The sequence below is a fragment of the Rhinolophus sinicus genome, chromosome 18 (assembly GCF_057876585.1).
Source record: "Rhinolophus sinicus isolate RSI-liver-muscle chromosome 18, RSI-T2T, whole genome shotgun sequence".
In the NCBI taxonomy this organism is placed as follows: Eukaryota; Metazoa; Chordata; class Mammalia; order Chiroptera; family Rhinolophidae; genus Rhinolophus; species Rhinolophus sinicus.
Window position 1 is genome coordinate 27,290,001 of NC_142518.1, and position 17,816 is coordinate 27,307,816.

Sequence of the window (17,816 nt, forward strand, 5' to 3'; positions counted from 1 at the left end):
CATCTGAGAAATTTCCTATTAGAGGAGAGTTTTGATTCTATTTCAATCTCCACTGATGTTTTTTCTCTTGAATATGACATTGAAGTGTAATATCTCTTTATATTTTTATTAGATCAGGCAAAGGCCAAGAATCTCACCCTTGGCATTCGCTGCGATAGCTTCCTCATTGAGACTTCTGCCTTCGAGTTTAATCTGGATCACACACAAGGTACAGGATTTCTTCCTTATTTTCTGCCATTCTGTGTGCTGTTGCATTTCAGAGGTAATAAAATATGTCTGTTGTATTAATAAATATTTGATAAAAATTAAATACAGTATAATTTAAAAATTTTGACACAAAGTTTAGTAAATTGCTGGAAAAACACGCATTGTATAGCCTTTATGTATATTCATTACATCTTCACTGTTTTTCATTTCATACCACATAAGTACAACTTGTAAAATAATTGAATGTCATACTACTTAATACATAAGTGTGTGAGCCAAAGAAAATTTTAGAAAATTAAAAATAACTAGTGTACTAAAGTTACTCACACTTATGAAAAATAATTGCATGTTTGCAAAGCTAATGAGTTCCTGAAAATTTATTATGGGGTATACACCTATTTGTACTTACATTAATCATCCCACCTGCATATTGATGAATAGGAAAAAATCTATGGCATAAGAAATAATTAAGATTCTTTAAAATCAAAAGCTCAAAAGATATGAATTTGCTTAAAATAATGTTTTTTTAATTACAAAAATCTTATCAAAATAGTTATGGTAGATATGATAATATATGAATTATCTTTACATAATTAATACAAAAATACTAACTGAAATCAGTAACTACTACTAACATCTCAATACAAATGGATGCATGGCTTTCATATTTCTTGTAGTCATTTCAATCAACATCCTAAATCTCATTAATTAATTTTGTTTGATATTCACAGCAACTCTATGGTGTAGTGAGGTGTTAGTCTTATTGAATCAAGGAAATTGAAATTCAGAAACCTTAATTTACACAAAATCAAAACAGTTGCTTAATGGCAAAGCTGAACCTCTTGGTTCTGACTTCAGAGTCCTCGTTTTCTGTTTCTTTGCAATATAGTAAAAGGAGTATGAACAAGACTTCACAAAAGAGGAAGTACACATGGCCAAAGAATGATTGAAACTATGTTCAAGGTCACTAATACTCAGATGTTGATTTAAGTGATAGCCACCTAAGTGGTTTTTTCCCCTCATTATTATATATCGTACTGTAGCACTAGAGAATAAGATGTTGCTTTACAAATCTACATATATATAAAATTAGACCTAGGACCTAGGTCCTAGCTCCTAGGTCAAAAATACAGGGATTGGGCATTACACTCGTAGACCAAGAAAATCTGTATTCTGGTTTTGACTCTAACATGGAAAAGCTGTGTTAGCTTGAGCTAGTTTATGTACTCTTTAGACCCCATTTTGGACATTATAAAAAATGAAAGTCATTTTTACCTAATAGGATATTTTTTTGAAGAACATACGCAATTGTGTATGTGAAGATATTTCGAAACTGTAATATTATTTACAAGTATTGATTATTAGTATTATTTGTGTAGGTGGAAAAATAGCTAAACACGAAGATGGATTCCTGATTTTTTTGTTTTATAAGAAACAAGACCTAGCACACTATCAATACATGCCAGGAAATATATTTCTGAAAAATGAATAAGGAAATAAATAACAGGTTTTTTTCCTTCTGAAATCCATTTTGTCATTTAGGTGAAACAATTACTAGACAAATGGTTTTAATTTTCATCAATTACTCATTGATGAAATAGTCTTGTTACCTTGGTGAATACCAGTTTTCTAGAAAAGGATTTCTTACAGAACAATAGATATATATTTTTATATTTATGTCTATAGTTTAAAGTATCCAACTTTGTAGATATATCTCTATTTTTAAAATAATCCAAACTTGTTCTTCCTTTTGATATCCCTAATCCTTTATATATTCTACTTTATTCAACATTTTCATTTTAAAAATATTGCCGAATTTCAGTTATTCATATACCACCTTCACCAATTTTGGCATATGTATATGATATGGTATCACCTATATGATCATTTATAGTATTTTAATGGAAAACAGTATCACTTGCCATGAGCAATAGCAGTGTACGCTATGCCAGGAACTCTTTTAAGCATTTTACAAATATTAATTGATGTAGTCCTCACAACAAACCTATGAGATAGATTCTGTTAATACCCCTCTGTTACAGATGAGTATACTAAAATATGTGGGAGTTATGTCCAAGGTCACACCCACAATATATATGCTGGAGCTCAGGTTTGTATGTAGGGCTTGGGCTCTTACCCAAGAGCCCAATACTGGGTTACCACTCAATACTGTTATAAATAGAAGACAGCTGTAAAACATCAATCAATGAATAATGGAAGAAAAATGTTAAATATCTATCAAAGTTTTATTCAGAAGTATCTTAAGTATCACTGTTGCAGAACAGTTTTCCTGGGAAGCAGTCTCTGAGAAGGAGGTTAGTGTGCAGGAAGTTTATTGGGGAGGGCTCTTAGGATCACCACTGGCGGAAGAGAATGAAGCAAGACTGAACACAGGGAGAAAAAAGGTGGAGACAAAGGTGACAGCTCACAACATGGCAAGCACTGAAACTAGGATAGCTCTTCAGAGTTGCCCCAATTTGGGATGAAGAGGCCAAGATTTTATACCTGCATCCCCTCTCCCCCAGTGCCCAGATAAATCCATTATTAAATGCAGTCTGCCCCAGGAAAGGAGTTTGAACTTGGTCAGGTGACTTCAGCTGAAGGCAGTGCTCCCAGAGAACACCTGTCTAGGTACTGTATCCTGGCAATAATGTCGGTAGCTTGGGGAATAGCCATGAAGATATAGTCCTCTTTTTACTAGAAGCATTATTGTTTGCTTTTCTGATACATATCTAAATAATTTAAAATATGACGAGATGTAGGATTCAAGGTTCATTTTATTCATTATGTACGAGGTGTGACAATTAAGTTTGCGAACTTGTTGCAGTGATGTTGCTAACCTTTTTTGATATCAGAGGGATTATTCATTATGAATTTGTACCAACTGGACAAACAGTTAACCACGTTTACTATTTGGAAGTGCTGAAAAGGCTGCGTGAAAAAGACAACCTGAACTTTCCACCAGCAATTCATGGCTCTCGCATCACGACAATGCACCAGCTCACACAGCACTGTCTGTGAGGGAGTTTTCAGCTGGTAAACAAATAACTGTATTGGAACACCCTCCCTACTCACCTGATCTGGCCCCCAGTGACTTCTTTCTTTACATGAAGATAAAGGAAATATTGAAAGGAGGACATTTTGATGACATTCTGGACATCAGGGGTAATACGATGACAGCTCTGATGGCCATTCCAGAAAAAGAGTTCCAAAATTGCTTTGAAGGGTGGACTAGACACTGGCATCAGTGCATAGCTTCCCAAGGGGAGTACTTTGAGGGTGTCTCCCAAATTGGTGACAGTGTGTGAGTTTGTTTTTGGATTCTCTCTTCAGTTCCAGTTGTCTATTCATCTGTCTTTGCGTCAATATTATACTATTTAACTGCTATGGCTATATGGGAAGTCTTGATATGTGGTAGCATAAATCCTTCAAATTTTTCCTCTTCTTCAAGATTTTCTTAGTTATTCTAGATCCTTTGCACTTAGAATCAGCTAGTTGATTTCCAGACACACACGCATATCCCTGCTAGGACGTTTATTTGAATAATATTGAAACTGTACATTGATCTGGGGGCAACCAGCATCTTAGAAGTATTGAGTTATTGAGTCTTTCAACCAAGAACGTGCTATCTCCCTCCATTTATCCAAATAGCTGTCTATTTCTTCAAGATTTATTTAAAAGGCCATCTTTTCCTCACTGATTTGATATGTCAACATTATCATAGACTACGCTGCCATATGTGCTTGGGTTCTTTCTGGGTTATCTCTACTTATTCCACTGATCTGTCTTTAAGGCCAGAACTACACTATTTTAATTAGAGAGGCTTTATAATGTGCTTCAATATGTGTTGAGGATAGTTTTCTCACATTGTTTTACTTTTCAGGATTTTACTGGCTATTCTTCCATGTTCATTTATCCATATGAACTTTATAATAAACTTGACTACCTCCAGAGAAAACCTGATGAAATATTTATTGAGATTGTTTTAAATTTATAATTTAAATTATAACTAAATCATAATTTATATATAATTATTACTAAATTTTAACTTAAATGATAACTAAATTGTAACTTTATACATGTAGAAAAAAAATGACGTTTCTGTGATAATTGGATCATTGTATCAGTGTCCATTTTAACTATTTTCACTAGTTCATCAACTTTGTATCTTCCGAAATGTTTAAAATTTAATTTTTAACATTTTTTGCATGTTCTAATGGACAAATCATGTTCTAAACCATTTTAGATCACCTCTTAAAAAATGAAAATAATATTAACAATCTCTCTCATTCTCTTTCTGGTGTTAGAGTGACAGAAATATACAATTTGCTGTCACATAACACAAGTTTACTTTTATGATGATTTATACTTCATATTTTATTACTGATTTTAAATGCACTAGCTTCCTATTTATTACACTTTTTCTTATTGTTTTCTAAATAACAAAAGGCTTTATTTAAAACGATAAGTTTTCTCTGCTCAAGAAAACTTTTAATCATTTTCATGAGAAATATTAATACATTTAAAAGTACTGTTATATAATGACTATTATATCACTTTAGTACTCTTGATGTTCCATGATGTAGTGATAAAAGAATTAGCACACCATTCAGGACATTTTACACAATGTTAATAATTTCTGTAAGGTCTAATTAAATTTTATCTTTAGTTTAAAGGAAAAGATTCAGAGTTTCAATTTAGGTTGTTGTCATCAGAGTAATCACAATATTACTACTTCTGGTTAGATAAAGATTCCTGGCAGAAAAGAGAAAAGGTACATTTATCCATGTTGCTTTATTCCACATAAATTAATTTTTTTCTTCAAAAGATGAGGTCTTTATTTTTCCACATAATTTTCTACATATAATTAAAACTAACTAGATATAATTTTAGCGTAATATTCATGTAACCTTTAAAAATTTCAGGATTCTGTTTCAGCCTTATTTATATATAGATATAGATATATGTAGGTAGACAGAGAGATAAATGTTATGTAACATACCCCTTTCTTCTTTGAGAGTGAATGCCTCTGTTGTCAACATGAGGCCATTCAATTGGCTGATAGAAGATGTGCTTTGAGTTCCAGGAAGCAGAACTTGCAGATTTAGCATTGCTGTCTCCATTTGACTTTTTGTAAATTGTATTTTCGTAAATTTTGCCCATTTTAAATGATATTTTGTTATAACTGGCATTAATTTGTACAACTTTTTCATATTATCCATTAAAAAACATTTCCAATATCTCCCTGAGAGATATTTCTTCTGATCTACTATTTCTTTATTGTGTTTGAGTATAGAATTTTTGCCATATGTTTTTCTTTTTGCAATTTTATGGTAAAATAGTCCTGTCTTATATATCCTATGGGACACCGGTCTTAGTTGGAAAAGTTTTCTCCTTCAAACATTGTGAAAATAGACTACTAATTTTTTCCAAGACTTTTAGAGTTTAAAAAAATATTTAAATATGCAGTTCATCTGGAAATTATTTTTGGTTCATGTGCAAAATTTTCCATTTGTTTTTCCTTTCACTAGATAGCAAGTTGTGATTGGATCATTTGTGAAATAAAACCAGATCTTTCTCACTGAATGGAGACATCATTAATATAAATAATATATGAATGATACATTACATATTAATCATAAATATAAATCGATAATAATTTAGAAACTAATTTATATGGAAATATTATATAATATAATGATGTATAATTGAATATATTAACTACTTAATATATTCAATATTATTACTATGTTAATTAATTGATGAATATGTTAATGAGATAATATATGCTTATGTACATACTAATGGTCTATTAGTGTTTATTCCATATGTTTCATTAATTAATTCGTCTATAACTGGCCAGTACCTTTTCATAAATTGTAATTTTTTATAGTATATGTTAGTATCTGACAAGGCTAGTCCCTTTCTCTGTTCTCTGTATAACACATCAAAAACTGGGGATATAAATTATTAATTTTGATGTTTAAAAAATAGCCCATTATCATCACAGGATATTTGGGAAGTAAGAACAAAACTTTATCAGTGACTATAATATTTCATCTTAAAACAATAATTCTTACAGTTTTTCATGTGCCATTTGATAAATCATTTAATTTCTCTTCTGCTTCATATTACCTGTCCATAATATTGAAGTGGAGACATACATAACTCAAATGCTTGTTTTTAACAAAATGATTTCATAAATTCTCAAGAGGATTCCACAGTTACAATTAGGTTATTGCCAGTGAATGAAAGTCAAAATTCTTCCTCCAGAATAAAATAATACAATTTTTTATTTTTATGTTGTTATATTTTATGTAAAGTATTATGCACAATCCTCAAAATGAGAAAGTATGTTTTTAAGCAATATGAGTTATTCCAATGATGATTCACTAAGACGATATTCTAATTCAGCATTAATCCAAATAACAAACGTGAAACCAAAACTCTGTCTCAAGGCATTTTATACATGTAGAGGATATAGAAATTATAGGATAATAATTTTGCTTAGTTGTTGTTGCTGTTGCTTTCACTAATTAATATTGATGTTATTCTAATTTTGGAATCCTTGCTATAATCAATAGAAATTACACACTCAAAGAATATAAATTTTAGAATTTAATAGCTTTAAAGGCAACAACCATGTTTTCTCAATTCTTATTCACTAGACATTTAGCAAAGTGTAAAACACTAGCATTTTAAAAGAATATATAATTAACTCCTCTCTAGTGAAAGTCCATTACAATTCTTATTCACTAGACATTTAGCAAAGTGTAAAATACTAGCATTTTAAAAGAATATATAATTAACTCCTCTCTAGTGAAAGTCCATTTCATCAAGAAATAAAAGCTGCTACATTTGAAACAGATTGCTACTAATATGACTTCAAAAAAAAAATAAAATAAATTATCTCCAGAAGAGAAACAGAGCAAACTTGATTAAAACGTAGTACATCTTTAGGTATCACTGTATTTAAAAATTCCATTATCATAAACAACATTTAAGAGAAACATTTTCAGAGAAAGTTTCTTGGTAATAAAATATTTTTTTTAAGATTTTATTGGGGAAGGGGAACAGGACTTTATTGGGGAACAGTGTGCACTTCCAGGACTTTTTTCCAAGTCAAGTTGTTGTCCTTTCAATCTTAGTTGTGGAGGGTGCCGTTCAGCTTCAAGTTGTTGTCCATTCAGTCTTAGTTGTGGAGGGCGCAGCTCAGCTCCAGGTTCAGTTGCCGTTGTTAGTTGCAGGCGACTCAGCTCACCATCCCTTGCGGGAGTCGAACTGGCAACCTTGTGGTTGAGAGGATGTGCTCCAACCAACTGAGCCATCCAGGAGCTCAGCGGCAGCTCAGCTCAAGGTGCCGTGTTCTATCTTAGTTGCAGGGGGCACTGCCCATCATCCCTTGCGGGAGTCGAGGAATTGAACTGGCAACCTTGTGGTTGAGAGCCCACTGGCCCATGCAGGAATCGAACCGGCAGCCTTCGGAGTTAGGAGCACAGAGCTCTAACCGCCTGAGCCACCGGGCCGGCCCCCTAAAATATTTTAATGACCCAGTAAATGGTTCGTAGAAATAGTGTCTTTCTGATATGGTTACAGTGAACCCTGCCACCGATTAGTACAAATTTAGGCAAGAAACTTCTCTAGACCTTTTTTTCTCATTTTAAAAATCTGCCACTTGACATTTCCAGATTCTGCTCAGTAATGTTTAAATGTTTAGCAATGGAAAAAGCATTTCTCATACTCATAACAACAACAAAAAGATGGGAAAACTGTAATTTCATAACTAAAAAAAAAATCAGAGAGTTGAAGTCACTGGGAAATCAACCAGTCCAAAAATCGAAGCAAAGACTGGTGCCTACAGAGAGATACTAGACACATGTGCAGTTTTGTCTGTGGACAAAACTGCAGTGGCACACTTGTAAGAAGGGTTCAGCTAGGGGGTTTGGAGAATTGAGAACACTGAATGTGCAGTGATGAAAGAGTAGAAGCAGCCCAAGGGCTGGAGACATTGGGACAGTGGCACCCTCTTGGAAGCTTTCCCCCAAAAAACACCACTGGTGCTCACAGTGAAGAGTGGAGAAACTTCTGAAAAATTATCCCTTGTGATGCAAACTTGGTGTTTCAGCTTCTCTGAGAAAGGCTTGAAAATCTTCCTGGACCTTCTCTCTTTTATTCCCTATGGAACAAAAGCCTTAGTCTACATGGTAAAGAACAACAAATATTGAATCCCTTAGGGCACTAGTAAAAACCTGTTTCAGCTGGAAGGACAGAGAAAAAAATTCTAATTCTGTGAAGGACCAGGAAACCACGTAAGACACAGAATTACAGAAAATGGAGGGACAGTGCATTTGGTTCAGTTAAACATACATATAATTGCAACAACAGAAGGCAGAATGATAGTAAGACTACCACAGATGAAAAGAAGAAATGTTTTAAAAAATAATAGGCTGAGTATTAAAAAAAACAACACCTAGGCAAATCATATTTTAACTGTTGAAAACAAGCAACAAAAAGAAGATCTTAAAGGTAGCCAAATTAAAAAAAACAAAACAAAAGGCATTGCATACAGAAAAATAACGACTTCTCGTCATAAACCATGGAAGCTAAATCATAATGGAGTAGCGTCTTTAGTGATTAAAGAAAAAAATACGGTCAATCCATAATTCTATACGAAGCACAAAAATACTTCTTAAAATGCATAATTAAAGACTTCTTTAAGTCAATATACACAAACCAGTTGCATTTCTATATGCTAGCAATGGACAATTAGAGTTTGACAGTAAAATGGCATTTGCAATTACAATAAAACCCTCTGCAATTGTAGGTAAAAATCTACCAAAATACGTACAGAATATTTTTACTGAATAGAAAACAGTTCTGGAAGAAATCCAGTAAGCCTAAGTAAAAGGGGGCTATAGCATGCTCATTTCTTGAGGACCTACTATTCTTAAAATGTCAATGCTCTACAATTTGATATATAGATCCAATGCATGCCCAATCTATTTCTCATCAGACTTTTTTTCAGTTATTGATAAGTTGGCTCTAAATGTAAGTGAAAAGGCAACTAGAATGTCTCAAAAAAATTGAGGAAAACAAAATTGAAAGACTTACACTAATAGATTTTAAGATAGACCCCAAAACTCCATTGATTTGTACTGGCTAAACATAGACATGCAGACAATTTGTACTGACTGAAGATAGTCACAAAGATCACATGAACAGAAGAGAAAAACTCAGCTTTAGACCCACACGAATATAGTCAACTGAATGTTTTGGGGTCTGAAGAACTATTAAATACATAATTGATACAAGCAAGGTCCACTGATGGATGATCAAATTAGGTGGTGAAAGTTCAAAGAGAAAGGGAGTATTTGCATCACCTCAAAGTATTTCCACCAAATATTAAGTATAAAGGAAAAATACTAACTTTACATTGGAGAACCGGGCAGATACAACCTTAACCAAATAACAAAGATTAACATGACCAGTAGTAAAAATATCAATGTCATGTATCCCCTGATAACTGGACACTGAAAAGGGGAAATAAACTCTCTGGTATTATTCCCCAAAATGTGTATATACTCAATCTTATAAGAAAACATCAGACAAACTCAAACTGAGGGGAATTCTATAAAATAAATTAGCAATACTCTTTAAAAGTGTCAAGGTTATAAAAGGCAAGGAAATGCTGAGTGAATCACAGACTAAAGGAGACCCAAGGAAATGGCATTTAAATGCAATGCAAAATCTTGGATTGGAACCTTTGATATAAAATAACAGTGAAATAACTAATGATATCTGAATAAAGTACATAGGTTAGTTAATCATTTTTTACCACTGCTACTGTCTTAGTTTTGATAATTGTACATTTCTAAAAAGAAAGTTAAAAAAAGTCTGTTAGAAAATATTTTCTCTGGAATTATTCCAAATACCAACTATTTTTGAATTTTATTATTAAAAATCTATGGCATGTTTTATAATTTCTGTAAGGCTGTGTGAGTCTTTGTGGGTTAATTGGGATGGTAATGTGATGATAAATTGAGTTTTGGTTGCTACTGTACAAAAAGTAGAACAAGGACAATTCCAAAGCTAGGCATTTAGTTTATGTTAATTCCTTAAAAATTACTGATATATAATTAAAATCATGTGGAATGCTTACAATAAAAGCAGACATGAATAGTAATAGCACTGATAGATTAAGAGCAAGTTCTAACACATTAATTTTATTTTGCTAAACTCTTAGATCTTGGAAAATATATAATAATTACGTTCTTCATTTTCTACAAGGTGCTGGACAGATGCCCTTATATGATCCTTGTGATACAAGTCTGTGCTTTCAGTGTATTGAACACTTATAGCCAAAACTTCTGGTAAATGATCATTACACTCTATCATTATAGTCACTTTCTTCTTTATGCTTTCAACAACCTTGTCCATCTTCCTCCTTCTATTCAGTAGGTAAAACCACACCGTGGTGAATTAGAGATTGTTGCATTAATACTGTATAACAAACAACCCGATAATCTCAATGTCTTGTAACCAAAAACATTTATTTATCTTCCTCATGGATCTGCTGATTAGCTGGGACACTCTTCTTTAGATTGTACATCAGTTTCAGGACTGCTCTATATGTTTCCTCATTCTGGGACACACCTAGAACATATGTCTTGTTTTTTTTTCATTATGGCTGTAAGAGGCACAAGAGGGAAAGTAAAAATATAATATACTTCTTAAGGTCTCACCTTGCATACTATCACCTACACCCACATTCTACTGGTCAAATTATGTCATGCTTAGTATCAGTGGAGATGCGAAATACTCTGCCTACCTTAACATGGGAGACATAAAAGTCAAATCACAATCAAAGTATGGCCATGGTTACCTTATTATAAAGGCCATGGTTACCTTATGGCCATGGTTACCTTATTATAAAGAGGACGAATGACCTATCAGGGAAAATGATCCAATCTACCACACCAAATACAAACCAACTCTCTGACCTTTCTACACTTGCACACATAGCTGAATATGGCTGGGGGACAAAGAAAAAGAACAAAACAAAACAAAAAAACCTCTGACTTAGCTTCCATTACTAGGGCCAAATTGTTTATACTCAAGCCAGCCCTTCCACTTGAGCTCCTGATCCCACCTCTTCTTATTTATTCAATGACCTTGACTCTCAGTTATCCGTCATTTCACCTATATCTGCAATGTTCCCATTGACTGGGTGATTCCCACAGTATATACCAGCATGTTATAATCTCAGTATATATAAATGAACACCTTGATCTGATGGCCTCTGCAGCTACCAACCCACGTTTCTCCTTATTTGAAGCGAAATTCCTAGAAAGAATCATCTGTACTCATTGTCTGTAGTTCTTTGTCTCTAGTCTCAATTCTCTAACTCACTTCAGTGACGATTTGATCCTGACAATTCAACTGAAATTGCTTTTGTCAAGGAAATCATGACTTCCATGTTGCAATGTCTATAGGTCAATGCTATGTCCTTATCTTACTTTATTTCTCAGTAGCATTTAACATAGTTGACTTTCCTCTCCCTTAGCTATTAGTATATTCACTTGGCTTTTGGTTTACCTCCTCTGTCATTGTTCAGTCCTTCCGAATCTTTTCTGTGTCTTATCTGCTATCAGAACTCTAGATGTTGGCTTGATTTAGGGCTCAGTCTTGCCTCTTCTCCAGTTATATTATCTTCCTGCTCATTTCTCTCAGACTCGTGGATACCGTTACACACCACGGCCTCTTAATTTACATCTCTAACACCAAACTTCCCCTTGAGCTTTAACTGCATATTTTCTTCTCCACGTGGATATCTAGTAGGTATGTCTTACTAAATATTACTCTTGATATGCTTGTTCCCGCACACTTATGCTAATTTATTCCTCAAAGATTTCTCCATCTCAGTTGATGGCACCATAATTATCTGGTTTATCTTGCTGAAAAGCTAGTAGGAGTCATACTTGATTCACCTTTTTTTCTCATTGCGAATTTCCAGTCCATCAGTAAATACTGAGAGCAAAACCATAAAATATATATCCCATTTCTGACCACTTTTTATTGCCTCCACCACTTTCACCCTAGTCTACACCACCTGCACTACTGCAGAAGCTTCCTTTATTTCAGTCTTTCACCCTACACTCTAATTTCCACACAGTAGACAGAGTGATCTTTGGTAGAACATAAATCAGGCTGTATTACTGCTGCTTAAAACCTCCCTGTGTTTTCCAGTTCAGCTTTAGGAGGTGAGGTCAAGAAAGGCCCCATAAGATCTACTCCATGCTTGTCTTTCTGACTTCACCCTCTCTAATCTCTCCCACCCTTCACTGAGCTGCTGTACCAACATTCTGAACCAATTCCTTTTTAAAGAAGCCTTTAAATTGCTCACCCTTCTGTGTTACACTCTTATCCTAACTTCTTGTTTAACTTCCTCTAAATCCTTTAAGCCTCCATTACATGTCACTTATTTAGAAAAATTTTCCTGAAAACAGCCTCCACTAATTCTCTTTCCCTAAATAATTAATTTAAAACCTGTTATATAGTTACCTATTTATTCTTTATCTTTTTTCCCCACTACAAGTTGAGATCCATGACACATGGGATATTGTCAGTCTCATTGCTCATAGTATCCTCAGCATATAGAACAGTTCCTTGCTTAATTCATTCATGTACTAATAATTCCTGAGAACTACTAGATGCTAAGATCCTGTTATGAGTTCTATATATACAGCAGGGAGCCAAACAGGCAAAAACGTCGGCCCTTCTGGGATTTACATGCTAGTGGAAAGAGACAGACAATAATCAAATGGAACGGGGAGAGAAAAATGGGCAAAGGAGGAGGCTATGGAAAGTTCTGGTGTTGGAGGTATGATTATGAATAAGGTAGATAGAAAATTTCTTACTGAAGGGACATGAATGAATGAATTAGCCTGCAGAGATGGCCATAATAAATTACTGATAGAGTCTTATCTGAGTCTATGCCATCTGTGTATAGTGTAAAACCATAGACTATTTAGCATATTTATATATCACAAGAAACAGGAAGATGCCAAATGGGTATTTCATCTTAGTATTCCGTAATATTTGACTGAGGTCTTCAAGACAAAGTAGCAAGGAAACAATGAAATGTCTCACATGTGGGTTCAGCATTAGTAGAATAAATTGAATATGGTGGTGTGCAGCTTGGGAGCACATTTTTTATTTTGACTTTTTTCCTTCTGATAAACATACTTTGTAATGAGATTATCTAAAAATCTAAAGTAAATTTGAGCCATATTAGTAAAATTGCTTTTCTGAGGTATAAGAATGTAGGTAATTGGTCCAAACTACTTTGCACTAATTAGATCATGCCCGGATAATTTAGGTCAATTAAACATGATATGTATTAAGATACTGGAAAAGAGAATGCTTCTTTGCAAGGATATTGAATGATGAAGGGTCTTTTGTCATATCTCATGAAATGGCTTGTATGTACCTGATAAATGTACTTGTAACCAAAGCCTCCAACTAGACCTATTGATTGAATTTACACTGGTGTCACACAAACTAGATATAGTTACAATTGGTAGGAAAGAGTAAAATAAAAAATTTGGAAAATCTCACATTAAGGATAAGGAAAGAGTTAACATGTTATAATGTAGGTAGAAATGGTGATGTCCCAATGGGCAGGTAGTCCATGAAGGTAGGAATTCAAGGACAGTATTTGGAGATCCAGGAAAGCATTTATCATAGCTGAAATATAACACATAACTGAGCTTACTGGTTTGGGATCAACTATTGAAGGACCTAGCAAAGACAAGACAGTCAGGATCTTAAATCCTTGAAAGTCTGGATAACTAGCAAGACATTGACGAATATATAGAAATAGGTCTAGTGTTTGAGGAAATAAATTATACGGAGCATGGAAAAGGGGCAGACAGAGTTTAATTTTCTCTATTGCTGCTCAGAGTAGAACGTCAAACAGACTGGAGCTCTAGGCAGTAGAACTACAGGCTAAAACAAGGAAAAACTCTCTAATTTTGTTTCATGAGGAAACTGCCTTAAGAAATAGAAACTCCTCATTAGATGATGCGTTCAAGTGGTTACTGAGGGACCCTCTCCAACAAATTTCTTAAGACTATGTTCCTACATTCACTGGGAAGTTATATATGAGGATCATTAAATTAGAACTTGAAGATTGTCATTCTGTGATTAGTTTAATGACATTAATAAAAACGGGTCTATATAGGTTCGTTTGCTTGTGGGACAATTGTTCTAATTTCTATGCTTAGTTTAAAATATTTTCTCTTTCTTAAAAAATGGAATTTTTTTCCTTACGTGCTAGAAAAGACATAAGCAAGAAAAATTTAGAAAAAAATTGCTCAGAGAGTAAAATGAAAAGTAAATTATATACTTTTCGACTAGCTTTGGAATCAAATAAGATGTGAGTTTAGAAAGTGAAATTTTGTTTTGTCACATGAAACATACTCTTTCAAGTTTTATTGGTCTGATAATGTTTTTATTATGTTGGGATCAAATATCAAGTGCCTGTCTTGGGGGAAACAATAAAACATGCTTAAAATTGAGCATTTATCCACATGTATAAGATATAGAAGAAATCAGGATAAAAATCCTGAAGCTCATTGGCACAGTAACCACTGGTATGGAAGTACTTAGAGTACATTCGCTTCTCTGCAAGAGCCTTAAGAGATAGAAGCTGTAAAGAAAGTTTGAAGAAATAGTAAAGCTACGGAAAGCTTTAGCACATTTGGGTCACTTTTGAGAAACAACGCAGTTTTGTAGACTTCACATGTTTGTTTTAATTCTTAGACTCTGATAAGTGAAAATATGTTCTTAGCCATGCCTGATGACCTGTTGGGTACATTCTAAAAACCCAAATTCCTCGTTTATGTTCTACAAATATTAAATTTCTCATTATGTTTGTTTTTATATGAAAAAAATACCAGACTCCAATTTCAAGGTAGGTAGTACATTCAGTCAGTGAGGTTAATTAAAATCTCCTATCATTTCAAACCTTTATTTAATTTGAAGCAAAAATTCCAGAAATAATAAAGTACGTTAGCTAAGAAGAATTTAAAATGAAAATCAATATGGATCTGTCAAATGTAATCAGAGCTCTCTATGTCTGATATGTCAAAAATCCAATTACACCTGAACTGAAATTACCTTTTTTTTCCCTTTTAGCTGACATCCCTATGTATATTTAAGTCTAAAAGTAAGATCAAATGGATATAAGTTGTCATAATATCCATGAGTAGGAAATAAGCATACAACTGAAACTGTCTCCTGTCAGCAGCTTTTGTGGGCAAATCAAAATTAAATCTTACAGGATTAGATGTATATTTTTTCAGTTATCTGATTAAAAGGATATGATGAATGCATTTTATGAAAACATTCATTCCAGGATTTCTCTATTTTTGGCTAGGCATAAGCACTCATTACCTTTTGCCACTTTCATTCTTCCTGAATTCTGGTAGCTATAATGGATTTCCTTTCCTGTGGTAACTGGGCATGTAATGGAATCCCTGACCCCTTGATAGGAGCAGAACAAGCCATCATTGAGTGTTATTCATCTTATTATCACTTGTAAATGGTGCTCTGATCTTCATTACACCTTCCCCCCAGGAAGAGAACTGATAGGAGGAAAAAGGTAAATGGTGAGACAGCTATCTTGGAGACAAGCACTCAATTCCTGAGTACATTAGCAAACTTTCCACATTTGACATTTGTGTGTTATTTGTGAGGTCTGACAATGCTAAATAAGCTCACATATAGCAAACTATATGTATACATTCAGGTAGTTAGAGAGTGTCGAATAATTGGATTATTTTCAAGCCATTAGCAAATCCTTATATGTAATGTATATTTGCGAAGTTACCCATTCTTTCCCATTTCCAGAGTCTCATTCCTAAAGGTGGTGGGAGTGTGAGAGCTTACCACTACCATCTACATTTCTTCCATGGGGAGGTGAATAATTACACATTTACCCCTGTTTATATATGCTACCATATGGACACCAGTTCTTCTGGGTCATTCCTCTTTCTCAGCATTCATATCCCCAAGGGCAAGCAGTATATATCCTCGTTTTTTTTTAACCACCACTCTCAGTCCTTTCCAAATCCTAACACTTTATTACATCCTCCTCTAGAATTCATGATCTGTCATAAGGAAAATACTCTATACCCCTAATTTAACTTATCTAAATGTTTTTTTAAGCCTTCTTGAAGCCTGACTCTTCCCTGAGAAGACACTGGTTCCCTGCAATTAGAAAAATCCTCATCACCACTTAGAAATACACTATTATTGTTATTGATAGTGGCATTAAGAGTCCTAATTAATTTATTTATAGTCCTTGATTTTTACATTTTAATGTTTAGTGACATTTTCTGTCACTCTAAAAGAAATTATAGAACTAAGAAAATCATATAAATGGAAAGCTCTATGTTGGATTGTGTATATATATTGGAAACAATTCATATTTGACAAAATATATTTAAAATACTCCTATTTTACTGGACTTCTAGTGTTGCCATGATGGCATAGTCCTATTCCTTCCCACCCTACTCTAGTCTAGCCAAACATCAGTGGAAAAAACACATCCCCACCCCCATAGGCTCAGTGGGGCCAAGCAGATAGATAATTTTCTATTCTACCTTTCCCCCACCCTCTTGTTTCAGAAGCTGTACACTCTGATTTACTTCCCCTCCCCTGTCTGTATGTAGTGTTGATGGAGCCAAGCTGCAACCGAATCTACCATTCCCTCAGCTGAAGTAGGCGGGCCTCCAGTCCCACTGGCAGCATAGTGTTGGTGGGGCTGAAAGGGAGTTTATCTTCTATTTCTTTCTTGGCAGAAGCAGGCAGAGTTCCCAGTACCCCAGCTAGTGTCAGTAGGGTTGTCACAAGCTGAGAGGTCATCCCCATGCAGCAATAATGAGACTTAAAGAGATGGTGCCTGGACAGTCTAGTCACCTCTAACTGCACCTGTTGTGACTAAGACTGAGCAAATTGGTGCAAGTTGGGCACCATGGGCAATCCATTTTTCTTCCCACTCTTGGTGTTAGCAAGATCCAGTAGGATGTAATACAGTGTCAGTAGACATTCCTACTCTAACTCCATCCCTAGAGTTAGTGGGATCCAGTGGGGACCACAGTCTACACCTCTATTGCGCATCAACAAGGCAGAATGAAGTGATGTGAGGTAGAGGAGTTTGCATTCTACTTCCATTCTCTCCACATGTGTATCAGGACCAGTGGGGAACTGAGCTTCCAACTTCACCTAGCACCAGTAAGGTAGAATGGAGTGGTGAGAGATGGAGTTAGTTGGCGTTCTGCTTCCTCCCATCTCTTCTTTGGGTCTCTTCTCTTGGGCCCATCTGGAAACAAAACTTCTACCCCACACTTCTGCAATGAGAAAATGCAAATTGACCCCACATTGTGCATCAACAAATGATTTTGAACTCTCATGAAACAAATGAAAAACTAGAGAATCTCAGAAAAAATTGTAAGTTAAATAAACAATTGGAAATTATATAACATAAAATATAGTAAGTTACATAAATATCTCACTGGGTGGAATCAAGAAGAGAATGGAGATGG

General features: G+C 34.4%; 1 protein-coding gene across 1 annotated transcript in view; it reads left to right on the forward strand.

Annotated features, from left to right (window-relative positions):
• The window catches only part of CFAP47 (cilia and flagella associated protein 47), a 372,118-nt gene that overhangs the window by 307,971 nt on the left and 46,331 nt on the right, over window positions 1–17,816 (forward strand). The window contains exon 57 of the mRNA XM_088794865.1: window positions 113–208. Coding sequence (XP_088650991.1) covers window positions 113–208 — 96 coding nt within the window. The remainder of the gene's footprint in view (window positions 1–112; window positions 209–17,816) is intronic.